This window comes from Chironomus tepperi, unplaced genomic scaffold, assembly GCF_022539635.2.
Source record: "Chironomus tepperi strain 1889 unplaced genomic scaffold, CSIRO-AGI_Ctep_v1 contig_89, whole genome shotgun sequence".
In the NCBI taxonomy this organism is placed as follows: domain Eukaryota; kingdom Metazoa; phylum Arthropoda; class Insecta; order Diptera; family Chironomidae; genus Chironomus; species Chironomus tepperi.
In genome coordinates this window covers 1,092,482-1,117,816 of record NW_027226211.1, presented here as the reverse complement: position 1 = coordinate 1,117,816, position 25,335 = coordinate 1,092,482, and the positions used below count along the sequence as shown (strand labels likewise).

The following is a 25,335-nucleotide window of genomic DNA, read 5'->3' as shown; positions in this document are numbered from 1 at the left end:
AATTAAGTCTTTATAAACTGTATCTTAATTCTTTCAGGAATTTATTGGATGTTCAGCTTCACACTTTGTTGTGAAAAACAAATCAGTAATGTTTAATTAATTCATTTATTCCCCATCACGCATCATCTTCTCCTTTTGCTTTTGGAGCTTCTTCTTTGAGACTTTCTTTTTCTCTGGCTCTTCCTCTGCGGGCTTTGATGGTGTGACCTTTTCTTTTTCAGTAAGTGTCAATTCAATATGACATGGTGATGACATATATGGATTAATACGACCGTGAGCTCTGTATGTACGACGACGAAGACATGGAGCACGATTGACCTACAAGAAATTGAATATCCTCATTATTCACTGGATCTTATGTATGACACAAAGCATTATTCATACCTGAATGTGATCAATGACTAAATTGTCAGTATTTAAGCCTTTGTAGTCAGCATTAGCTTCAGCATTTTTCAATAATTGAAGGAGGAAATCAGCAGATTTCTTTGGCCAGCGACCAACACTTGTTCCCCATGCCTTAGCTTGTGCACAACGTCCAACACCGCCGTTAAATCTACGGAATGGAACACATTCCTTCTGGTCAACAACATTCTTCAAGAAACGTTGAGCTCTACGGAGTGGCATGTTCTTAATAGCCTGAGCCGTTTCGCGGGTATTCTATAATTAAGAAAAAAAAAATTTTAAATTTGCACAAAATTTTCACTTTTAAAATAATTAATTTTTTACCTTGAAATGAACACGCAAATTGTCTCCACGAGACTTGCATGACTTTGAGATGTTCTCAGGTTCTCTAGCGTATGCTCCCATTTTTCTGTAATTAAAAGAATCAATAAAATGTCAGTTAATAACATTTAATGTCAAGTTTTTTTTGTAGGTTAGATGCAACAAAATATTAAATTATTAATTTTACAGCTATTTTCAAAAGATCTTCGTGTAATTTCACTGTAAAACTGTAACTAGTCATGTTATCAATTGTTTTAGTCACACAAATAATTACTAATTTGTTGCTATCATGGATAAATTAATTAAATTTTATTGAATACAGACCTTACTTGTGAAAAACAGTGAGGTAAAAAGGAAGACGAAGGGGCGTCGCTGCGTGAAGTAGCTGAAAAAAATGTGTTGTCAAACCCTGATATTTTGCTGAGTAAACATAAGATTTCTCTTAATTAAGGCTATAATTCATGATAATAAGCATAACAGAGCATAAATAAAGTGAATTAAAGAGTAAAAATTAGATTGAAAAACCGTTGATAAAAAATTTAAAAATCTTGATTTCAGCAAACATTGACGTAGTTGAATACCCTGACAGAGTACAACAAAAGAAAAAGTGTTTGAACGAAGTAAATTTGGCGTTTAAGAGTTTTCGCAATTAAATAAGTATTATAACGATCCAGAAATCGCATTTAAATACGCTTAATTCATTAAAGTTTAAGTGAAAGTAATCGCTTGTATCAATTAATTCCAAAATAATTGCATAAATTGAGTAAGTCTTAAAAATAATCTTAAATTTTTATAACCACAAATTCTCGAATAAATTTAATTGCTGTTTGACTTGATTTTATATCGGAAATGTCCTCCGTTCGATGCTTAATTGATTTAATATATAATTGAGTTGAAAACATGACTAAAATTTGCCCTCATAATAATTTCTAAAAATAACATTTTGAAGGCGAAAAATCTGGAAAAAAAAACTTTTTTTTGATCTCAGTCAACATTTCTCCACAAAAAAGCATCATCGCGCGCACAAGTCAAATCAATCAATCACATTTTAATTAATTGACGATTATTTGCAGATAATTACAGCACAACAAAATGAGTGATAGAAAGGCAGTGATTAAAAATGCTGATATGGGTGAGGAAATGCAACAAGATGCCGTAGATTGTGCGACACAGGCACTTGAAAAGTACAACATTGAAAAGGTAAGGAAATATAATAATAAATTTTGAAATTCCCCCATTTATGCAGTTTTTCAAAAATGATATACAGACCTAAATTCACATAGAGACACTTTATGGCTTAAGACAATCAATCGATTGATCTAACAGAGTCGACAAAAAAATATAAAAAAAAAGAAAAACAACGGTTTTGTGTAACATTACCGACTACTTGGGGAGAAAATCAATAACAAACGATTACTGCTGCATGCATGATATTCACAAGTTAAAAAAGCATAGGAATTTTTCATTCTGTCAAAAATAAAATAAAAGGAGGAAAAGAAAAGAAAATTTTTTGTAGAACGACTTGATCTATCCACATATTCCACGTTTAAAGCTTTCCAATATATCTCTCTCACTTCCTTACCTCATGCCAGTTCCTTATAAATTGTGAAACCTTTTTTCCCTTCATTCTTTACTGACTTGAAACTGTTTTTTGTATGTGCTGTGTCTCTTATAGTCGGTGCTTCATGAAGTGGCACATTATGATAAATTTTATCGCAATTGAATCATATATTTTCCTTCCTTTCTTTATTATTGACTTGAGAGGGTTGTATGAAGTGCTTTTTATTATCCAATACCAGAGCTTTTAATCGATACAAGCTCTTCTAATCGACAGTTTAGTGAGAAAACCCTTTATTAACATGTATTTTTTTTTATCTCGTTATTTCACAGGACATTGCCGCATATATTAAGAAAGAATTCGATAAAAAATATAATCCTACATGGCATTGCATCGTAGGAAGGAATTTTGGATCATATGTAACGCACGAGACTCGTCACTTTATTTACTTCTATTTGGGACAAGTGGCTATTTTGCTGTTCAAGAGCGGTTAATTTCCATCAATAATAACAACAACAAATATCAATGATATCTGCAAGACACAACCGAATAACATTTCAATATTGTGTTGCACACACACAAAAAGCACCTTATTTCCTCTTATATATTTTCTATTATCTAAATTTTCTTTTTTTTTTAAATTAATTACCAACTATTTTGGGCCCTGTCACATAAAATTGATTGTAAAATATACACTTTATTTCGATTAAATAATGATACAATACACACATATGGACTCAACCGAGAGGAAATGATGATGATATATATATATATAGTAACAAAAAATCTCCTTTGAATTAGTATTTTTTGTTCCTTTTCTCCTTTTCTATTTTAATGTAAAATTCACTTTACACTAATCCACATGAAAAGTCATGAATTCCTGATTGATTGAAACTCTCAAGACATTTGAATATTTAACGTGAAAAAAAAACATAATAAATTAATTGTTTAATTAACTAACACTGAATTTTAAACAAAAAAAAATGAATGCCCAAAAACCAAGATTGAATAATTAAATTAAATGTTAATTGTAATGAATTACAAATAATACACAAGTAAAGAAAGATAAAATCTATTAAATATAGACATCAAACAAAATATCTACTTTGAAAAACTGAAATCATCAAAGAAAAATTAGTTAAATTGTCGCTATTTGAGCGGCTTCGGCGCATTTTCCCAGCTATAGTCAGTGGATTAATCCTGAATATTTTTTGATTAGACTTTGTGAGAAAGTGCCTAAGGACACGATTGAGGAGCAGCTAGTGGCAAGGCTTGGATGTTCAGGTTCAGGATGGTCTCGAATAGTTCTGATGATGAATAAGCAAGAAATCATGTCAGAACTATGGCAGAGATTAGTTTTCTGCATTATCATCGCATAAATATCATAGAGCAGCTGAAAATAGCAAGTTATCGATTTATTGCAGCTAGTATTCAAATATGGATGTGATTAGATCATCAGAAAAGAAAGACATGAAATGAGTGATGTGGCATTTTAAAGTTGAGTTTAGGCTAATTTGGATTGGATTTAGGTTACAGTGAAGTATTCGGTTTTTAATCCGAAGGTTCAAATTTTTAATCCGAAGGCTTAATTTTTTAATCCGAGGGTTAAATTTTGAATGAAAATTTTTAATTTGAATGTTCAAAATGGAGAATTTCAAGTTGAATTTTAATCTAAGCTTTCAGAGCTTTTAAGTCCGGATTAAATTTTTAATCCTAAGATTAAAAACTTTTCAAAGCTTTTTTTAATCCACAAAAAATTAATTAAAATCAATAATTTTTGTTTCACCATTCCGAAAATAAAAGTTTTCCATCCAGCCAGCTGCGAAGTGAAGCATAAAGCACATTATTCACGGGAAAATGCACTCACACAAGAGCAAAAAAAAAATAAAATTAAAAAAAAGCTTAATGAAAATAAATTTGTAGCTCCACAAAAAGTAAGAACAGACCATTGAATCACCTTTTTTTTGAAAATTTTATTGAAAAATGATAAACAAGTTTGAGGCATAATCCTTAAGACGATCAAGAGATTTATAGGAATCATGTAGGTGTAAAATAAATATTATAAAAAGTATATTTTTCGTTCCATACAGAAATAAATAGCAAATAAAGAAGGGAAGAAGGCATGAAAAATAACAAAATAGAAATAAAAATCACACAGCTAAGTAAATTCGGCAAATCAACGCAGGATATTCAAGGTCACATTCATAAAGCACAGGCGACATTTACTTTTTATGAATAAAGAGCAGCAGCTAACAATAAAAAAATATGAAAATCAAGAAGACAACACACATACAAATTTGTATTTTTTTCCTAGGCTTTTGGCGCCAAGTATTAGAGACTAATTAATTCTCCATCCATTAAGAAACAAGAAAAAAAAAATATTTAAAAAAAAATTTCTTTCACTTTAAATAAATTTGTAAAAAGATGTAGGAAAAGTCAGGCAATGCACAACATCCGGAAAATTGCTTCTTGTTGCCAGATTTAAGTGCGAATTTCAAGCAAGTTCCTTGATTTTCGGATAATTTATGAGCATAATTATCTTGATAGCTGTTAAAGCAAATGCAAATTTGTTAACAAATTGCGAGCTGGAAGCTTCAGTAAACTGATAAATGTGTCGGAATTATGTGATAAGTGCGGGACCAGTGCTGTTATTAAATCATTATTCTTCGTTCAGATGTGAATTCTTTTCTGTATTTTTTGCTTTGGGATGAGAAATAAAACATGACAAATGTCTAGATAGATCTTGATTAAGAGCTCAGAGATGTTAAGGCAAGGATTGATTTATAGGCTAGAAGAGCTTTACGTTCTAGAGAAAATGATAAGAACAATCAAACGGACGAGTGGAATTTGAATTTAGTTTAAAACTGTTAAAATTTTGAATTTTAACGAAGATCGTTAAGAATTTGAAATAATTTTGACCGTTAAAAATTTGAATTCATTTTGACCGTTAAAAAATTTGAATTAATTTCACTAACAATTCAACAACAATTTTTCACAAAATAACTGCAAATGTTGAAGAAATTCATTAACAATTCAACAACAATTTTTGACAAAAAAGCTGCAAATGTTGGAGAAAAATTTTCAAAAAATCAAATAAATCAAATAAATTTTGAACTTTAAAAGTTCAAATAAATTTTGACCGTTAAAAATTCAAATTTACTTTGACGGTTGAAAAATTCAAATAAATTTTGCCCGTTATAAATCTAAATAAATTTTAACAGTTAAAAATTCAAATAAATTTTGACCGTTAAAATTCAAATAAAATTTTGACCGTTAAAATTCAAAACAGCAGTTAATTTGAAAATTCTTACAATAATCATCATCGTTAAATCACAGCAAATTCTATCCACAAACTGGAAATTCCAACACATAAATCCCAAATTAAATTAAATTCAAATGTTATGTACCTAATCAAGTCAAGATCTCTATGTGTGCAGTCGAATGAAAAATACAAAGTTCTCATGATCTTGACCATGGATTAATATGAAGCCACAGACGACTTGAATGTCTAATTTTCTAGGCCACACTCAAGGACGACCTTGAATAAATTTTCAAAGAAATTTTTTTTCTATTTTCGGAACAAGTGGAAATTAATGCAGCACAGCACATAAATCTGGCAACAAAGAAAGAAAGCATCGGATATCCATAAAGGACACGCAAGTGTCAAGGATCGAGTTAAAGAATTGAATGAGAGCTGAAGAATATTTTATTAGAACTTTATAGACTTTTTGCGCTTAGATTTTTCACTTTTTCAAAAAATTAAATGAAAATTTAAATATATTTTTCCAAAAATTCTTTTAAACTCTATCCCCACTAATTGCTAAATGATCGGAACTAACTTTCCTATTTAAGTATGAATTTTTGATGATTTCCTTTTCTGATTAGATGAAAAATCCTTGAAAAGTTAGTAAAAATCCACAAAAATACAATGAATGTAGTGTAGATCAATGTTATTCGGACTTTTTCTGTACACCACACAACTTGATTCCTTAATTGTTTTATGTGTTACAAATTGAAAATTGACTTTCTTTTTGTTTTGACAGCTATGAATGTAAGGGAATGACTTTTTAATTCAATTCTTGATTTTTAATAGAAATTTCCTTTTTTTTTCATTGAATAAATAAAGTATAGATAATGTAATTAATAATATTTGACCTTTTGTTCCATTATGTCATGTAATAAGTTGATATTTTAAATTTATAAATAAAGAAAAAAAATGAAATGAAAAAATCTTAAATAAAAAAAAAATTAAAGAACAAAATTTTCTGCCAGTCACACCTTTTAAGCCTCTTAAATTTTTATTTCCATTTCCACTTTTTTTTCTCGGCTGTTAAAGTTTAACTTTAATTGGATTTTTCCTTCGAATCATTCAGCAGGCAGGCGTTTCCTTTTGAGGAAAATAAATGTGTCTTATTGAATGATGAACTTATTTTATGTCCAGTCAGAAATGGTCAGGTTGATTTTCTTTGAATGTGATGAAGAAAAGTAAAGAAAAGCTTTAGAAAATAATTCTCTTTTGTTATTAAAAGTCATTCAGAAGTTGTTTTGACTGGTGTTTTTGTGAGCTTTGGTTCTATTTGGGACTTTCTTGTTTGAAATTCTAGCAAATTTATCGTTTTTCAAAATTTTTAATTTTTAACGGTTTTCAAAAATTTTTTTAACTGATTTCAAAAATTAAAATTTTTAACGCTTTTCAAAAATTTAAACTTTAAAAGATTTTCAAAAATTCAAAATTTTAACGATTTTCAAAAATTCAAAATTTCTATCGGTTTTCAAATGTTCAAATTTTTAACGGTTTTCTAAGATTCTGAATTCTTTTGCCGATTTTCAAAAATTCAAAGCTTTTAACGGTTTTCAAAAATTCAAATTTTTAAAAAATCCTCAAAAATTCAAAATTTTCTGAGCTTTTTAAGAATTTAAATGTTCGACGATGTTTCGCATTTAAATTCTGCCCCAAATTTCCTCTTTTTTCAATTTTCCATTAAAAACATTTCCTTGTGTTGCCATGATATAAAAGTGTGTACGAGTCAATAGCTCGAATTTAAAGCAATTTTCTCCGAATACACAAAATTGTATATACTCATGTAGTATTAGTAAATGAGTCGTTGTGAAGTATTTGCTTCCATGAAGGTGCTTCCTACGACTTTTATTTCCAGAAACAAAAAATCAACAAAATCTCTTGTTCCTACGAAATACAATCCCGTGTCATTCGTAACTCAACAGGTAGCATCAAAGTGTCTGATTTCAATGCAAACAATCCTCGGACAATAAAGTTCAAATCCTCAACACATTAAATAAAATCCCCAACAAATCTCTTTTGATGATTTTTGTACAGCATTAAGACACCAAACAGAACTAAAACATGTCTTTGATCCCACACAGATTCAATCAGATTTGTGAGATATAAACATGAAGTTGTGCCTGTCATTAATTCCCCAAAAATCACAACATCCATACTGTAAATAAAGAACTGCATGTGAGTATTATGATGATGCTTTAAATGTTATTAATGAATCCACGCTTGAGCAAATTCCGAGAAAACGTTATTGGACTTTTTTGAGTGAATTTAACATTTTCAGCCTGACATGACTCCACTATGATCTAGATTTGAAAATTTTGTTCAAAAATTCAACGTGCAGTATTTTTTGGTAGAAACCTAAGATTTTTAAAAATAAAATGACCGTTTATTTGATAATAAGAGCAATTTACTATTCTTGATGTTTTAGGAGTTTTAACTAAGTTTTAATGAAAATCCGAATATGAACTAGCAAAAAAGTAATAGATAAAATGACAATAAAAGTTCAAATCCTCATCACATTAAATAAAAAATCCCCAACAATTTTTAAGATGATTTTCTCGTAATCGGCATTAAGACACCAAACAGAACTAAAATCTTGTCTTTGATCCCACAATCAATTCAATCTCGATTTTTGAGAAAGTAAAATTATCATATTTTTAAAACAGTTGTGCCTGTCGGATAATACCCAAAAATCACAAACATCCATAAATGTAAATAATCGAACTGCATGTGAGTATTAAATATGATGAATTCAAGAAAAATGTTTTGGTCAATGAATCCAAAAAAATGCTTGAGCAAATTCCGAGAAAACGTTATTGGACTTTTTTGAGTGAATTTAACATTTTCAGCCTGACATGACTCGAGAATTAAGAGTTCGTGGAATTTTTTCATGAAAATTATTATGAAGATTATCATACTTGACATTAGAATGATGTGTAGGAGATAGTCCAACCTGAAGGTGAATGTGTAAGGTAATTTTTTTTTGGTGCTTACGGTCATACTTTAAGAGGATATCTGCTTAGTAATCAGATTTGCTTTAATGGTAGAAAAAGTCAGTTTGATTGTTTTCATGAGATTTTTGGTTAAATTGACAGTAAAGTTGTAGGGAAATTGCTTGAAAGTTTGAAATTGAATTTAAGAAACCGTCAAATTTTGAATTTTTGAAAACCGTTAAAAATTTGAAATTTTTGAAAACCGTTAAAAATGAAATTTGAAAACCGGTTCAAATTTGAATATTTGAAAGTCGTTAAAAAGTTTGAATTTTAGAAACTCGTTAAAAATTTGAATTTCGGAAAACCGTTAAAAAATTTGAATTTTTGAAATCCGTTAGAAATTTGAATTTTTGTGAACCGTTAAAAATTTGAATTTCAGAAAACCGTTAATTTCATTGAATTTTTGAAAATCAGGACAAAATTTGAATTTTTGAAAGCCGTTAAAAAATTGAATATTTTCAAAATCGTTTAAAAATGATAAAATTACAATCAGCAACCTCCCAAAAATAGACAAAAATAACACTCAGCAATAAAATATTATGCATTTCATTAATTCATCCATTCTGAAAATCATCAAATTTCCGTTCCAAAAAACACCCCCAAAAGAAAAATGAATATCTTGTCCCTGAAAGGTAAAATTTACAGTCTGAAAAGAAAAGGAAATTTATTTTGCATGTTGCAAGGTGATTCGTACAAGAAGAAAAGGAAATGATTACTAAATTGTAAGACATTAAATTAAATATCCTTTTTCAATATAAATACACATTACATTCAGTTTCGTCTCATCCACTGCTTCTTGTCTATGCTATGACATTAAATCAAATTGAGTCTTTTTCTTACGATTTCTGGTTTTTATTTGTATATGCTAATTCCAAAAAAAGAAGGATAATCATAATTATGTCTACACATGAGAAGGAATAAAAATAAAATAAAATTATAAAAAAAAAATTGTATCGATTATTACATCCATAAATTTATTCGGTCATACCAGCATTCAAACTTTATTATGTTTTTTTTTATTTCTTATTTCATCTTAATATGTTATAGAAAGTCCCATTTTTAAAGATTAAATTTCATCATCATTATTTCTCATCAGTTTTTATCGTTATCAAAAAGCTTATCAAACTAAAATTTTTAAAAATTGCATAAAGATATTTATGTGTATGTGGGGTGTTGTAGGTGTGCTTTAAACAGAATTGTAGTTTTTTTTTTTGGGGGGGAGGAAAACTAATTATTATAATTAAAGAAAAAAAAAAGATTATTTTTAAGTGAGACCTTCTTAAATGAAAAAATAAGTTCCAATTCAATTTGCAACTTCTTAATTAATCTTCATCTCTTATTTCTTGTCTCCATAGTTAAATAAGTGAAATTATATGAAGAAATATGCTTACAGATTTTCAATTGACATACATGCATGTCAATTCTATACTATATGTATGTTAAAAATTACACTGTTTTTTTTTTCATTTCTTGCATTTTTAAAATGATTAATAATTCTGCAGGTAATTCTGCTTAGTTACTGATTCTTCTTAGTTATCGGATCCATTATCTGTGGATTGTTGTACGACAAATGTTTCTGTTATGATATCTGTACCAAGTGATGCGGCCAACTTCCGGTGATTTACTGTTTCTGTGGAAAATAAAATAATTTTAAAATTAAATATTTAACGACTTTTAGAAATTTAAATTTTGAGCAAAAATTTAAAAAGTTCAAATTTTGAACAACCGATAGAAATTCAAAATTTGAACAATCGTTGAAAAAGTTCAAATTTTGAAGATTAGAATGTTTAAATTTTGAATAAGGGTGATTCTCTGGATAAGTCAAATTCGTCTAATTCGTGTCTCAAAAACTACAAAATTTGCTTCAAAAAGCATTACTTTAGGAATTAACTAACTGTTAATTTCGTTCTAATATTTTTTTATATCTCAATCTGTCTTTATTTTGTATTGTTAGTCTATAACTCCTGCAAAAACATAAAATCAAAAAATGAATTTTCTCACGGATTAGGAAAAAAGTTTCTCGGAATCACTGAAATTTCAATTTTTCTCTTTAATTAAAGATTTCTGCAGCGTTTAAAGAGCAACAAACGATAGTTTTAGGTGTAATACACTCGAAATATCAACTCAACCATAGTGACAAGCAGAATAAAGTGCAAAAAATTCATGTTGAAAGTCGGAATTTGATATTTTGATTCCGAGAAACCGGCATAAAAATTGAAATATTTAATTAAATAAAGCATGACGGTAAAAAATAATTGTACATAAATAAAGATCTGCACAAACCCTATAAGTGTATATAAAGAACGGAGCTATAAAATTGCCAGATTATGAGAAAAATTAATTCAAAGTCGAAAATTTTGAAAAGATTTATCCAAAGAAACACCCATAACCGTTAGAAAGTTCAATATTGAACCGATTGAAATTCAAAATTTGAACATCCGTTAAAAAGTTCAAATTTTGAACAATTTTATAGAACAGTTAGAATTTCAAACTTCAAAAAATAGTTACAACTTCAATATTAAATGTCAATCTCCAACTTACCAGCAATTGTAGGATTAGTGACCGTAATAGGCAGTTCCAATGATTTTGGTACATTAGCACGAGTAGGCGTCACACCAATAGATGCTAAACTATCATCAATATTGCGCATTCTAACAGAATTCTCAGCAATTGTTGATTTTGTGGGATTTATGGCAATTTCAGGAGCAATTGTTGTCGACATAATTGGCTTTGAGAGTGTCTCACTAACTTGCGTTGTAACACTCGCATGATGTACATCCAAAGGAATTTCAGAGTCAATAATTAATGGACCATCAGCACTTTCAAGAAGTACAGCGCCAGGAAGAATAGATTCATTTGTATCAGACACATCTTGACTTGCTAAGGCTTCCAAAATGGCATTAATATTTAATTCCATTTGCTCACCGGATAATTCAATTGATGCAATTCCATTCTCATCAGCTTGCTCATGAAGTGCCATTATCGTTAGATGATTTAATTCAATTTTTTGTCCGTTTGGAGTATTAATAATGATATTTGAGTTGGGCGATAATTGAGAAAGTGCCGTAAGGCTTTCTTGTGACGTTTCTGTTGATGCTATTTCTGATATACCATCATACGGCACGAGAGCATTTTGGCCATTTAATACGAGAATTTGATTATCGACAGGCTCATATCTATCATCAATTTGACGACATAAATAGAAACAATTTGCAGGTCCACCGAATGTTTCAGCTTGTAATGCAATTAATCCTGTACTACCAGAGTTTGGATCATCAATTGACATTTCAATTGCCTCACTATCCGCTTCCTTATCATCTAATTCTTCTGTCTCATCATCATCATTTCCATTCTCAATTGGCTTTTTCTTTAAATCTGACTGTGAATCATCTTCTGTGTCTTCTGTGGAATTTGTTGTTGTGACTATTAATGACGATGAGGATAGATCCTCGTCTTTTTGTGAATTCTCGTCATTTTCTTCTGATTTTGAGTCATTTACTTCCAATTTTGAAGTAATCTCTTCTTCTTTCACGTCATCTACTTCCATTTTTGTATCATCGTCTTCTACTTTTGTAGGTTCAAGCTTCACTGACTCTACATCATTAACTTCTGTAGATTCTTCAGCCTCAAGCTTTACCGGCTCTTCATCCTCAACTTTAGTAGATTCAACAACTTCCAGCTCAGCTGACTTTTCAGTTTCCAGCTCCTTAGACTCAACAACTTCCAATTTTATTGATTCCTCAACATCCTTAACATCCTGTTTTGGAATTTCTTCGTCTTTTACAGGACATTCCTCAATTTCTGTTTTATTATCACTTTCAGCTTGTTTTGTACTTTCAAATTTCTCTTCCGCAGTTACTGTCACATCATTACAGACATCCGATTCGTTTCCATTACTATCATTAACTTTATGTGTCTCTTCTACTTCCTGTTGTGTCTCCTTATCATTACAATTATTATCATTAACATTATTTTGTGTATCTTTTAATTTTTCTGATTCCTGTTCATCCTTAATATCATCTGTAGTCGTCTCAGACTCAACATTATTCTCAGTTGATTCCATTTCTACATCTACATTAGATTTTGTGGATAAATTCTCAATTTTCTCATCAACACTTTCGTCTTCCTTTATGCTGTCCATCTCAACATCGCCGTCATTTTCAGTTACTGGCTTTAATTCCTCTTCTGCAGGCATTGGCTCTGATTCAGTAGGCTTTGACTGCTCTTCTGTCGGCTGTGAATGCTCTTCTGAAGGACTTGACTGCTCTTCTGTAGGACTTAACTGCTCATCTGTGGACTTTAACTGCTCGTCTGTGAGTTTTGGCTCCTCTTCTGTTGACTTTTCCTCTTCCTTCTCATCAATCACCATTGACTTTTCATCCTGTGACGATTCACTCTCCTTACAGTCATCGCCACTACTTGTACCAACAATACCACATAATGATGTTGCAGAACATGTACTGTTTAGTGCTGATGACGATGTTGTGGATGTAATTGATGTTAAACTGGACGTTGCTGAAATACTATTTTCATTCTTATTTTGAAATTCTTTGAATTTTTGACGTCCTTTTGGTGTCAATTTAGTCCTATTGTTTTCAATTGTCAACAGCCCTTGCTTCTTCATCTCCTCTTTCTTCTCTTCTGGAATTTTCAGTGCATTTTTAAGTGTTTGAGGTGATAATGTCACAGTTGATGTTGTTGACGAAATTGACGGCTTTGGACTGCTCGTACTTGACGATATTGTATCAGTTGCTGTATTTGTGGAAACGTGAGTTGATACAATTGGCAGCTTTGTCGCTTCCGATATTATGACTTGAGATGTGACAACAACAGAATTTGCACTTGTCGTTTTAATTGAATCTCGTCGTGCTACTGACAATGTACCTTTACTTGTTATACATATTGTTTCACTCGAGCATGCCTTTAATGTTCTCGGCATTTCCGATTTGTGCAGTTTCTTTGCGTCAGGTTGGAGCTTACTGATTGAGTCATCTGATTGAGAATCTTTTGAATGCTGTCGTTTTTGGCCACGGGTTGAATTATCTGAAATTGTTGTGGTTGTTGTTGTATCGCATTCACATTTTGCAACTATTGTGTCATTGGAATCGGCAGCTTCCCTTAATGGACTTTGAATTGTTTTGACTTCCTCAATAGTTACCGTTTCTACTATTTTTTGTGTGTCTGATGATTTTCGGTTCTTTTTAGTCCTTAATGATGTTGTTGTTGTCGTTGTGACTTGCTCTTGTTTAGGTGCTTCAACAACTGGCTTGACTTCTTGAATTGGAGATAAATTTTCGGCCGTTAAAAGTCTTGAGGATTGCTTCTTTTTATGAGGCAATATGAGTTCTTGTCGATCATTCTTGTTATTAATTATAGTTGGAGGTAGTTGAACATCATCAATAATTGTCGTTCCTCCTAATCCGCCAATTGAGTCATTCTTATCGTCAATTTTTGATTCATTCTCAGTGGAAATTTTCTCATCGCGTGCCTTATCAGCAGCTGTTGTTAATTGTTGGAGTGGTGTTGCTGGAATTGAAACAGTCTCAGGACTATTCTTTGCCCTAAATATCCTTTTGTTTCGTTCCTTCGGCGGTAAATTTCTTTTATCAATATCATTCGAATGGAATGATGGCGACTGTACATTACTCAATTTAGGCACTTCTGTTTCATTTAATAGCTCGGCTGTGGCCATCAATATTTTATCATCGCTTTCTTCCGACATCTTTTTCTTTTCAGGTTCATTTGACGAGTCAGATGCGGCATGTTTACGCTTGCTTGCTTTTTGTTGAGATTTCTTATTCATCTCTGACGATGTCGATATAACATTCAATACTTCCTCATTCTTTACTTTTTCGTCTGTTTGTTTCAACACCAATTTGGGTTGTTCCTCAACTGTCTTGACTGAATTTGAAAGTTCAACTTTCTCGGGAATATCTGGTTGAATGTACATTTCACTAACTCGTTGTTTCTTCGGTATGTTTCGAATAGAACGTGATGCTTCTATTGGAACCTTTTCAACTGACTTTACGGGACTTTCAACAGGCTTTTCAATCACTGCCGATGGTGATTTCATTATTTCTGTGGGATAAATAAGCAAATTTTTAAGTTAAATCTGTTTGGTCTAAAATTGACCAATGCTTACCATTATTTTCAGGCTTATTTTCCTCTACTTTAACATCTTCTTCATCCAACCAATCTGCCAACAATTCATTTTTAAGCTCACAAGTATTAACTTTTGGTTTATCATTCTTCTCATCATTAACTGCCCCCGCATTATCCTCTTCTTTCGTCTGTAAACTAGCTTTGTCATCTTCCTTTTCTATAACTTTATCGATCTTGTTTCTATCCTTTCTGGTTTGACGAGATTGTTTTAACTTTGGCGTTGATTTTGCTGCTGATGCCGGTGTTCGAGTTTTCTTTGTGGAAGTGACTGTTGCCGCTGGAGATGCTGTCGGCTCTTTCATAGATTCTTTAATTTTACGAACATCCTCGGCAATGCCATCATCTAATTCCAATTTTCTTGTAGAAATTTTTGGAATTATTGACTTTCTAACGTCCAATGACGATGATGGTGCTGCATATTCCAAGAAAAATTAATATTAATTTAAATTGTTTTCTATTGAAGCATGTAATACTTACAGTTAACACGAGAAAGTATAGTTTGTGAATGATTTTTAATGTGCATCATCAATAGATTCATTCGATCAGTGGCAAAATTGCACATAGTACATGTTAATTTCTTATCATTTGATTTCTGCACTGAGCTCGTTGTATTTTGCACTTTGACGCTTGAATTGTACGATCCAACAGCTTTCTTTGCGGAGACTGGAGATGGTGTCGATAGAGACATCGATAATGGAACTTGAATTGAAGACTTTCGTACTGGATCTGAACTTGTTGGTGTCACGCTACTGGAAGATGTATTTCCTTTTGACTTTGTCGGCGTTTCAAGTGTACTCAGTATATTGACATTTCCCTTAGTTAATTGCTCTGCTTTAACAACATCTGCTGGAAAGTTTGTCATTACTTTATTGTTTGAACGATATTTATCTGGAAAGATACACTAAATGTTAATCAATGGAACTTTAAAGAATCATGTATTATAACTTACCCATTCCTTTTTTGATAAAATCCATCTTTTTGTCGGTATTATATTGACAAATATTGTTTAGACTGCGTACAAACTCACTAAAATGAATTAAACAGGATTAGATATGACGCAATAACAACAAACGAAATAACTTACAATGACTCTTCCTGAAAAAACTTAACAAATGCAATGACTGGTTTCCTTAAAGATGTTAAAATGTCTTCTGGAACTCTTGAATTATCCCAAACTTCACCGGGCCACCATACGCTTCGCCATTTGACCCAAACCACTTCACCATCTTTATATGACTCGGACATTGTGGTTGAATGACTGGATGTTTGAGACGGTTCTGCAAAAAATTAAGACTAAATTAGTTATTGTTGATATTAACATTTATGACAGTTGGAGTGTTACGTGTTATGATGTTTTCACATAATAAGATTTAGAATTGATAAGCAATAAACGCTCAATAAGCGAGACAAAAACTTAGACTAATGTATGCAAATGGAGGCAACTTACAATTTCGTTATATTTAAATCGCTTTTGACTGCAACTCAACTTGTATGAATGAATTTTCACGATCAACAACCATAAACAATAATTATTTTAACCAAACACTAAATATTGGAGTGAATTTACAAAAAATTTAATTCCTCTCACAAAAAAAAGTGCTTCTTTTATACACTCCAAAATGTAAATTCCTTAAATTCTCGCTTAGTTTTCAAAACTATATGCACAAATAAGTTTTTGCAATCTCTCGACAGTCCTTTAAATATGTTTTTACTCTATCCGATGTGTCTAAATTGTCGTAAAACTTGAAAAATTTAAAAAAGTTTAATTTTTTTTTTCAAAAAAAAAGTTGGGCATATATAAATTTTTCCCACGGATAGTCCTAATATTTCATTAACTTTTATTATTATTAGACACCTAACATGTTCTATAAATCATTCAAATGATTATTAAAATAATGAAATCTTAACAACATCAGGTAGCAATAGTAGATTAATTAAGTTTCCAAAGTTCAAATAAATCTCATCACATACGTCGGATTATTCAAAAATTCAAATTTTTTTTCATACGTTACATGCAATCGAAGGTAACGGTTTTCAAAAATTTAAATTTCACTAATTTGTAGTCAGTGATTTGTCAAAATAATTTCCCATAGACTTAAAAAATTCCAAATAAAAATTGTATTCGCAAAGAAAATAAGTTACTGCACTTTAAAAGTAAAAAAAATCCCGAAATTATAACGCGCTAGTTATTTAATTAGTTTAAATTGTTTGTTTGAATCATATATAATAATTTCAATGTAAAAAGTTGACTCAAATGTGTGTATAATTGTGAGAAATACAGTGTTGAAGAAAATATGGCATGTCTAAATAATTTAAAATCCGAAATTAAAACTCTTGAAAAACTCTTCCCAAAAAATCATGAACGATTTGCTGTAATTAATGCCAGTGTAGATGAATTAACATGTCGTTTTATAACAAAAAATGGCAAGAAATTTGATATTCATGCGAATATTACTGTAAGTATTCCATATTTGATTTTTTTTTCCATTTCCTATTCTCTGTGTCTTATACATTCGGAATTAACTTGATGTGAAAAAAAGGAGAAAACAGGGCATTTTAAAAATCAGCATAAATAATTTGCGGGAGTCTTTTAATCACTTGATCGAGCACCAAAGTCTAAAATCATAAATTATAATTAATTAAGTCACTGTTATCATTCAAAATGTTTCGTAAATCTTTTTCATTTTCCTATTATCGATCAGACGACGACCTAAGAGCTCCCCAAAAAAAAAAAATGAAAAGAAAAAAGAGAAAAAAATCATCTGGTTACCGTGAAAAAAAAAGCTGTACGCAGCAATCGGAAAATGCATTATTGCGTACGTGTGTGTGTGTGTGTGTGTGTTTTGATAAAAATCTCAAATATATTATTCAGATAGGATGATTACAAGGAAGCATTCTAATGAGCCAAGACTAATATGTATGCAGCAAACACTTTCATTTTCTTTGATGATTATGCGATTTAATTCTGTGTGTTCTTATCTCTCGCCCTATAATTTATTGTTCTTTTTTTTTTGCTTGGCTCTAGACATTTCAACAGAGTGTCATTAACATGTCTAGGTAGAAATTTTTTTAAGGATCGTACTACAATTACTCATAGAAAATGGAAGAAAAAAGATGAAGAAATGGAAACTTTTGTTCGTAAATTCTCAGAATTGAACGACATTGATTAATAATAGGTTTTTGTAAAAGGTTTCCCGTGAATTTTTGCGTGTTCTGCAATTTGCCCTCGATTCCTCCTGTCCATAAAAAAATCTGCACAATATTATTGACCTTTAATAATAACAAAACTAATTAATTAATTAATCTGCTCAGGAAACATACCCATCAACACCGCCAGTTTGGTTTGCAGACATTGAAGAACCGATTATTACGAATGCAATTCAATTACTTAGCAATACAAGTGGACTAGATAACCATGTTATAAATCAAGTAAGTTAGTTGATCTCATAAACCATTAAAATTCACCATCCTTGAATGCGGTCATTGTCACTAAAAAAAGACAAAATAAAAAAAAAAAAATTGTATGAAAATGAAAAGAAGTATCGTCATAATCATCGTCATCACATATGGTATCAAGCTTCTTTTTATTCATTATAATTTCATTGTTATTTAAAAGTTTTTTGTTTATATTTTCACTGCTGACATGATTCTCATAATAAGCAAGTCTAATAATAAAATGTTATTTGTCCTGATTTCCAGGCTAGGATATTGTTAGGAGAGCTCTGTAACATACACGCCTGCCCTTTACCGAACGAAGTTCATCAGCTCAATACGTTCCATTCGATGCCAACGAGTTCCAATCATCATGTGAGTGGTGTTAATGGTAAAACGCCAGTAAAAAATCATCAAGATGATATTGACACAGATCCAGAAGAGTTAGAGGATGTTGTTGGCGAGAGTGAAGAATCTGATCCAGAAGAGGATTTACCGTTAGAATTAGACGAGGGCAGAGGCTCTAATAAAAAGGATGAAATGGAAGTTGAGCACTTAGCGACGTTAGAGAGATTAAGACAAACACAGAGACAAGACTACTTGCGAGTAAGTTTTATTATTTTCGTTTTGGTATTTCCTATGACACATATTTTTTGATGACAATAGGGAAGCGTATCGGGCAGCGTCCAAGCAACAGATCGTCTAATGAAAGAACTTCGTGATATTTATCGTTCCGATTCATTTAAGCGAAATATTTACTCAATAGAGCTAGTTAATGACTCAATTTACGAGTGGAATATTCGCTTAATGTCTGTTGATCCTGATAGTCCACTACATAATGATTTGTTAATGCTTAAAGAAAAGGAAGGAAAAGATAGCATCCTATTAAATATCATATTTAAAGAGACGTATCCATTCGAGCCACCCTTCGTTCGCGTTGTTCATCCCATCATATCAGGTTTGTTATCACATTTCTCTACATTTACTCTCTCTCTACATCTATAATTAAAATAATGATTATTTAATTTCAACGTGACATTTATTTTTACTTTTTTCGTGACTGACTGACTGACTTGTTTGGAACAAAAAAAATATAACAAAAAATAAGGTGGTTACGTGTTACTTGGTGGAGCGATCTGCATGGAGTTATTGACAAAACAGGGCTGGAGTTCAGCATATACAGTAGAAGCTCTCATTATGCAAATCTCAGCAACCTTAGTGAAAGGAAAAGCGCGCATACAATTCGGAGCTACAAAGGTACATGACACTTGACACATTTCCCATATTTATAGACATCGATTCGATTGAAAGCCATATTATACAATCAATTTTCATCATCAATTTCAGGGTCAATATAGTTTGGCACGCGCCCAACAAAGCTTTAAATCTCTGGTCCAGATACATGAGAAAAATGGTAAGCTCCTTGTTTTAATCACTTGTGCCTTACACTTGACTAATACTTGATTTTTCTTCTTACTTAATAGGATGGTTTACACCACCAAAAGAAGATGGATAAAGAATTGGACACGAACAGCAGATTAACACTCATTCCCATTTCAATCAACTAATTTTTTTTTTACAAATTAAAAGAAAAAGCATAATTAAATGAGGAGCAAAACAATATAAAAGAATAATAAATAATTTTTAGTAAAAGTATTAAATGATGCCCCATAATGATGTATCTTATAAGTTTCCATCAAAGTTTTGAAAGATAAATGCAGAGCTTGAAGTCAACTCCAATTTTATGTTTAATAGACTTGACTTTTGGATATTAAATTCAAGTTGACTTCGAGCTCTGGATAGATATGTGTAATAATTACATGATCAAAATGTTCTTTCTCTCCATATACTTATTTTCGACAAAAATCACCATAAGTTTTGTATCATAACAAGTTTGTAAGGAAATTATAATCCAAGAAAATTAAGATCTATATAAAAAACAATTGCTTTGCTTAGTCTTCATTACACTTTCCTTTATTTTATGGATTTTAAGGACACTCCATTTGCATTATGAGAAATTTCCTAGTTGGTTGTCCTGATATGCAGGGATTTAAACCATTTATTCAATTTCAGAATTAAGTATGAAATATGTCCAAGATTTTAGATTTGAATGTCTCAAAATCAATTTTGAACGATTAAAAAATTAATCCGAAGATTAAAAATTTAATCCCGAGATTTAAGCAACGATTAAGTAAAGGCATCCATTACATTTGTTGAATTGTCCCTAAACAACCATACCAATAAAGACGTTTTTAAGTATAAAATAGCTAAGAATATCTAAGGCTACCGAGTGATTCTATCTCTCTATCTAGTTATCAAATTATTATTCATTTTATGTAAATTATAAATGAAAAAATCCAAATAATTATGGACATCTAAAGTAATTTCGTGGGAAAATGGAATAATAAAAAGAAAATAAAAATTGTGTAAGTGAATGAATATGAAAGGAATCGTTTTGAAGCCAGATAAATAAAAAATGGCACAAAGAAAAAAATCATATTGGCTGTTGAATGGATAAAAAAAATTAAATAGCGTATTTTTGATAAATTTAGGGAACGAATTCCATTATACATACATTAAAGTTTAAATATTAAATAATAGAAATTATGTAAATATGAGATGATATCCATTTTCCCCCTCGAATTAATATAATGGATCAATAATGAAGTCGCCAAATATGATTACACTATAACAAGACATGAAAAAAAAATGTTTATCACAGATTTAAAAAATTTTCCTTGGTGACAATCTTCGTGATTGCTTTTGTTGACATTCTTATGGAAATTTAATTGAATCTTGTGCAGAGAATACAGCAAAAATCTGAAAAATAAGTTTTTGAAAAAATAACGAACAAAAAATATTTGAAAATTGTCAGTTTGAACTTTAAAGTTCAAAATAATTTTGAAATAACGGTCAAAAAATATTTGAATACATTCCGTTTTGAGAATTTTCAAATATTTTTTGACCGTTAATGCAATATTTTTTAAAAATCAACCGTTATAAAAACTAAAAGAGTGTGAACAAATCCATATCCAAAGTGTCATCAACTCCTCACTTTTTTATATCATAATTTCTCATTTTTTGTACATTTTGTAATTTTTACTTTTTGATCTTCCTTGGCGATTAAAAAAAGAGAAAGAAGTGTGTAATTGTACATCATAATGTAAAGTAGTTTTCCGTTTTTAACAAAATATATATGAGCGATTTTTATAGTTTTTAGGAATATGCAACAAAGAAAAAATTGTGAATGCTAAGTTTAATGAACTTTTTTTTTACATACATGAATTATAGTTTTTTTAATAGAAGATATTGCAATTCTTTTTTCACATTTTTATTTCTACACAACGTCACTGTAAGTTCACATGATGGATAAGCTTAATTATCTCATCTTTTGTTCAATATCATTAAATGTTGAGCTGAATGGCTTCATAAAGTGGAGCTTTTATACATTTTTGAGGACACTAGCTTGACAGATCCACGATTAAGAATTAGCAGATCTTGAATTCGACTCAGAATCATTTTGTATGCAGTCAGATTGACTCAAGTCGACTATCCAATACAAAATCTGAGTCGACTTCGAGCTCTAAGAATTAGTGACCCTCACGAGAATCTTAAATTGCACTTTATGAAGACATCCAGCTCGAAATAATATTTTAATTGCAAAATTGAATAAGAATCATACATGCTTAATAGTTTTTTTCTTCTGTTTCTTCAATTGAAAAAAATATGAAATTGTGTATAAAAATAATAAAATAAAATGAAAAATCAATTGATATACAATATATTAAGGAATCTTGCAAGAAATCTGTATAAAATAAATAAGTGAAATAAAAATTTGAAGAGACTTAAAAAGGAAAAAGTAAATAAATAAAAAAAAAATAATTAATGTCTTTTTTGTTTCTTACACATTAAGAGCTACACTAAAATATGTACATTCATTCGTCCTGAGATCCTAAACACACAATTTTTATTTTTTTGATCATTTTATCAGCTTAAATTTATTTAATGAATTCTCTCGAAAATAAAAGAAAAAGTTATTTATAATTATTATATCATAATAATGAATTCACGCACAAAGATTACGAGGGATGTTTCTATTGATTATCGTCTTCCTTCATCTTGTAATACAAAAAAAGAATCTCCAAAATTTCAATGAAACTTTATTCTTATAAATTATAGTTGTCTCATTTCATCTAAGCAGAGCATAATGTGTGTATGGTTTAATCCTTGTTCCTTATCTATCAGGGTTATAAAATATGTGAATAGATTCTATAGTCTCCTAATTATGCATCCTTTAATGACGGTTCCTTGTATCGCGTTCTCTGTATCTATCTTCACGATTTCGATCGTCATATGAACGCTTAAATGTCTCTGAATTTGAGTCATTTGATGGTTCTGGTGACTTGCGTGGACGACTTCGGCTATTGCTGTAATGAAATTAATTAAAAAATTATTATTAAATTCAATCAAAGTTGGCCAAAAAAAAAGTTAAATTTTAATGAATGAATTGAGAAACAAAAAAGTCCAAAAAAAATAAGAAAGGAAGCACCAAAAACATCCTATACCTTTCTTCACCGCCTCTATAATGGGTTTCGGTGTTGCCACGATCTCTAGATCTTGATCTTTCGCGTGTTTCACGACTGCTATGGTAGTTTTCACTTCCATAATACCGACTTAAGTGAATGCCAATAAAAAAAATGGGAGAAAAGAAGAATAGAAGACGGGAATAATGACAATATGAAGGCAAATAAAAATTGCTGAGATAGTAAAAAAAGCGCATTCTTGTCATGTACCTAATACGAACTTTGAAACAAACAAAAACTTGGAACCAAAACAAAAAAAACTTTCAAAAATGCGCCGATGAGGAAAATTAAAGAAAGTCAAGTAAGAGACAATGAAAATAGGTGTGTCTAGTCTACGAAAGGTAAATAAATAAATTAAGTGTCTATAACTTACTCATCTCCTCTTCCTCTGTCACGGTGATCACGATGCTCCCGACTACGTGAACGTCTATAAGATCTTGAATTGGATCGTTCGCGTCGTCGTCTCCTCTCGCGTGATCTTGATCGATCTGATCTTTCTCGTCGATTATAACTTTTAGCTTCAATACCTTGGAGTGTATCCTGTAGTGATGTAATGAGAATTTTACATCTTTCATCGTTTGCAACTTTTGACTGTTTGATAAGTGAAATAGCAGTTGCTAACGTTTCCATTGCACTAGTATATTCGCCAGCAGCAGCATCAGATACAGCTCGAGCAATTGCTGAGCTACTTACTGTCCTATTTCGTCCCATAATTTCTTCAAATTCAGCTTCACTAATTGGCGGTTGTGCAGGACCTGCTGGTGGTGGTTGATTTTGTCCTTCAAATGGTGGCATTTTATTTCCTTGTGGCCACATTCCTTGCGGACGTGGTTGTTGATTAAAATGTGCAGGAGGTCCTTGTGGTCCTTGCATTGGATTCTGATTTCCTTGATTAAAGAATGCTGGATTTACATGCGGTGCTGGACCTCCCATATTCATTTGAACTCTCGGTGGACCTCCCATATTATTCATATTTTGTGGTCCTTGATTGAAATTTCCAGGATGCATAGGTCTATTAGGTCCAAATGGACGATTTCCTGACATTGGAGGTCTATTCATCATTGGTGGACCTTGCTGATTCATCATTTGACCTTGATGATTCATCATTCCGGGCGGTGGTCGATTTCCTATTATTAAATAAATTAAATTAATATTTTAAATCCTGAAATTTAATCCATCGGATTAAAGTAATCGATTTACAAACTTACCTTGCATACCTGGATTTCCAGGTCTTGGCGGTCCATTATTCCAATTATTTTGGAATCTTGGCGGCATATTATTCATTTGAGGTGCATTTGGGTGATTCATTGGCGGTGGGACATTTGGACCGCCCATTCTCATCGGCATTGGAGAATTTTGCATAGGCATAGGACCTCGCATCATTGGATTCATCATTCTTGGATGCATATTACCTCCTTGTGGTGGAATATTAGGATTCATGCCCATTGGACTTCCTTGCATTGGTTTTTGGCCATTTGGAGGAACTGGAGGTGTTGGACGTGTTTTTTGCTGACTTTCAAACTGATTTAATGCTTGCTTTGTTGGTAATGTCACAATTGGAGTTTGTCCATTCAATTCCTTCTTTGGGAGATTCTCCATGACAATTCTCATGCTACCTTCAGAGCCAAGCGTAATCACACAAAATCCTTTTGATTGACCATTTGCGCGATTTTCGAAAAATTTAACTTCTTGGAAGTCACTTACACCAGTTCCAACTACTGCATCACCAATATCTTGATCTGTTGTCCACCAAGTAAGATTTCCTATATACAATTGGAATCTTCTAGCCATATTATGCATTCCTCCTTGATAATTTCCATTTGTCTCAGTCTCTGCATGATCCGATGAAACATTATTATCACTATTATTTAAATTGTTTGATCCGGATGTCAAAACGTCATCATACAAATCATCTTCTTGTCCATAGTTATCCTGTAAGTTGCAAAAAATGGAAGTGAATATGCGATAAACAAAGTTTACAGTTATCAATTTCAGGTTATGTTTATGCTATCAAAAACTAATTATTTAAGCATTTTTCACTGTACATCAATAAATATTAATGAAAACCAGCAGTAATAAATGCCGACAATCAGTTTGTGAGCATCTTTTGTCTTATAAAATGTCCACAAAATAAGTGAAAATTACAAACTTACATTATTAAAATCTTTTTGGTCTTCATTCTGAAAATCTTCGTACAGAAGATCGCTCTCCACATTGTCTCCCATTATGACTTTATTCTGCACTGTATATTACTATTTAGGAATTATAATAACTAATGATGCAGCTATTGTTTGAAAATTATTATTTATAGGATTTGCAGAGTTGTTTACAATCCGTTTAAACTGTCCAGGTACGTTGATGTTATTTTTGTTTAAGAGATTTTTGCTCAATTTGAAATTTTTAAACTATTTATCCTATAATTTTAATTAATGCTTGATCTTAAATCAGTTGTTAGAAATGGAGATTAATTTGTTTTTTTAGATTTTGAACATTTTTGAAAGTCCAAAAAAAATCAAAATTTTAAAAATCGTTGGGAAAATAAAATTTTGAGCAAGTCAAAAAGACTAATTAAAGGGATTCGCTTGA

General features: G+C 31.0%; 5 protein-coding genes across 7 annotated transcripts; 2 read left to right on the top strand and 3 right to left on the bottom strand.

Moving 5' to 3' along the window:
• Positions 1-2: 2 nt before the first annotated feature.
• RpL17 (ribosomal protein L17) lies at positions 3-1,099 on the bottom strand. Its single transcript, XM_070635467.1, has 4 exons — positions 1,048-1,099; positions 727-811; positions 385-657; positions 3-318 (listed from the first exon to the last, which is right to left on the bottom strand). The coding sequence occupies exons 2-4, from the start codon at positions 805-807 to the stop codon at positions 106-108; spliced, it is 567 nt and encodes a 188-aa protein (XP_070491568.1). The 5' UTR covers positions 808-811; positions 1,048-1,099; the 3' UTR covers positions 3-105.
• A 206-nt stretch (positions 1,100-1,305) lies between these two features.
• Positions 1,306-4,553, top strand: ctp (cut up). The gene is made up of 3 exons (XM_070635446.1): positions 1,306-1,486; positions 1,797-1,923; positions 2,614-4,553. Exons 2-3 carry the CDS (start codon positions 1,816-1,818, stop codon positions 2,773-2,775), a joined length of 270 nt encoding a protein of 89 aa, XP_070491547.1. The 5' UTR covers positions 1,306-1,486; positions 1,797-1,815; the 3' UTR covers positions 2,776-4,553.
• A 4,976-nt stretch (positions 4,554-9,529) lies between these two features.
• On the bottom strand, positions 9,530-16,536 carry LOC139086807 (enolase-phosphatase E1-like). Its single transcript, XM_070635407.1, has 7 exons — positions 16,182-16,536; positions 15,819-16,011; positions 15,684-15,760; positions 15,212-15,622; positions 14,715-15,146; positions 11,114-14,650; positions 9,530-10,202 (listed from the first exon to the last, which is right to left on the bottom strand). Exons 2-7 carry the CDS (start codon positions 15,977-15,979, stop codon positions 10,102-10,104), a joined length of 4,719 nt encoding a protein of 1,572 aa, XP_070491508.1. The 5' UTR covers positions 15,980-16,011; positions 16,182-16,536; the 3' UTR covers positions 9,530-10,101.
• Positions 16,537-16,857: 321 nt separating this feature from the next.
• On the top strand, positions 16,858-22,015 carry LOC139086882 (ubiquitin-conjugating enzyme E2 Q2). Of its 2 annotated transcripts, none has more exons than XM_070635502.1 (7): positions 16,858-17,190; positions 18,047-18,163; positions 18,434-18,772; positions 18,833-19,124; positions 19,275-19,423; positions 19,514-19,580; positions 19,651-22,015. In XM_070635502.1, exons 1-7 carry the CDS (start codon positions 17,029-17,031, stop codon positions 19,680-19,682), a joined length of 1,158 nt encoding a protein of 385 aa, XP_070491603.1. In that variant the 5' UTR covers positions 16,858-17,028; the 3' UTR covers positions 19,683-22,015. The 2 variants fall into 2 exon arrangements, with proteins under 2 accessions (XP_070491603.1, XP_070491604.1); XM_070635503.1 differs by lacking the exon at positions 16,858-17,190 and adding an exon at positions 17,318-17,550.
• Cpsf6 (cleavage and polyadenylation specificity factor subunit 6) lies at positions 21,192-25,106 on the bottom strand. Of its 2 annotated transcripts, XM_070635499.1 has the most exons (5): positions 24,903-25,106; positions 23,958-24,681; positions 23,123-23,876; positions 22,732-22,839; positions 21,192-22,593 (listed from the first exon to the last, which is right to left on the bottom strand). In XM_070635499.1, the coding sequence occupies exons 1-5, from the start codon at positions 24,972-24,974 to the stop codon at positions 22,461-22,463; spliced, it is 1,791 nt and encodes a 596-aa protein (XP_070491600.1). In that variant the 5' UTR covers positions 24,975-25,106; the 3' UTR covers positions 21,192-22,460. The 2 variants fall into 2 exon arrangements, with proteins under 2 accessions (XP_070491600.1, XP_070491601.1); XM_070635500.1 differs by lacking the exon at positions 22,732-22,839.
• Between the last annotated feature and the right edge of the window lie 229 nt (positions 25,107-25,335).

Bases quoted from the DNA above. Each gene is read 5' to 3' on its own strand.
- LOC139086882 (XM_070635502.1), top strand. From the start codon at position 17,029: ATGGCATGTCTAAATAATTTAAAATCCGAAATTAAAACTCTTGAAAAA. The intron at 18,773-18,832 runs GTAAGTTTTATT...TGATGACAATAG, and splicing joins AGAGACAAGACTACTTGCGA to GGAAGCGTATCGGGCAGCGT. The intron at 19,424-19,513 runs GTACATGACACT...CATCAATTTCAG, and splicing joins TACAATTCGGAGCTACAAAG to GGTCAATATAGTTTGGCACG.
- LOC139086807 (XM_070635407.1), bottom strand. From the start codon at position 15,979: ATGTCCGAGTCATATAAAGATGGTGAAGTGGTTTGGGTCAAATGGCGA. The intron at 15,761-15,818 runs GTAAGTTATTTC...AATTCATTTTAG, and splicing joins TTTTTTCAGGAAGAGTCATT to TGAGTTTGTACGCAGTCTAA. The intron at 15,147-15,211 runs GTAAGTATTACA...TGGAATATGCAG, and splicing joins TATACTTTCTCGTGTTAACT to CACCATCATCGTCATTGGAC.
- RpL17 (XM_070635467.1), bottom strand. From the start codon at position 807: ATGGGAGCATACGCTAGAGAACCTGAGAACATCTCAAAGTCATGCAAG. The intron at 658-726 runs GTAAAAAATTAA...TCTTAATTATAG, and splicing joins ATTTGCGTGTTCATTTCAAG to AATACCCGCGAAACGGCTCA. The intron at 319-384 runs GTATGAATAATG...AATTTCTTGTAG, and splicing joins TAGTCATTGATCACATTCAG to GTCAATCGTGCTCCATGTCT.
- Cpsf6 (XM_070635499.1), bottom strand. From the start codon at position 24,974: ATGGGAGACAATGTGGAGAGCGATCTTCTGTACGAAGATTTTCAGAAT. The intron at 24,682-24,902 runs GTAAGTTTGTAA...TGCAACTTACAG, and splicing joins ACCAAAAAGATTTTAATAAT to GATAACTATGGACAAGAAGA. The intron at 23,877-23,957 runs GTAAGTTTGTAA...ATTTAATAATAG, and splicing joins TGGAAATCCAGGTATGCAAG to GAAATCGACCACCGCCCGGA.
- ctp (XM_070635446.1), top strand. From the start codon at position 1,816: ATGAGTGATAGAAAGGCAGTGATTAAAAATGCTGATATGGGTGAGGAA. The intron at 1,924-2,613 runs GTAAGGAAATAT...GTTATTTCACAG, and splicing joins AAAAGTACAACATTGAAAAG to GACATTGCCGCATATATTAA.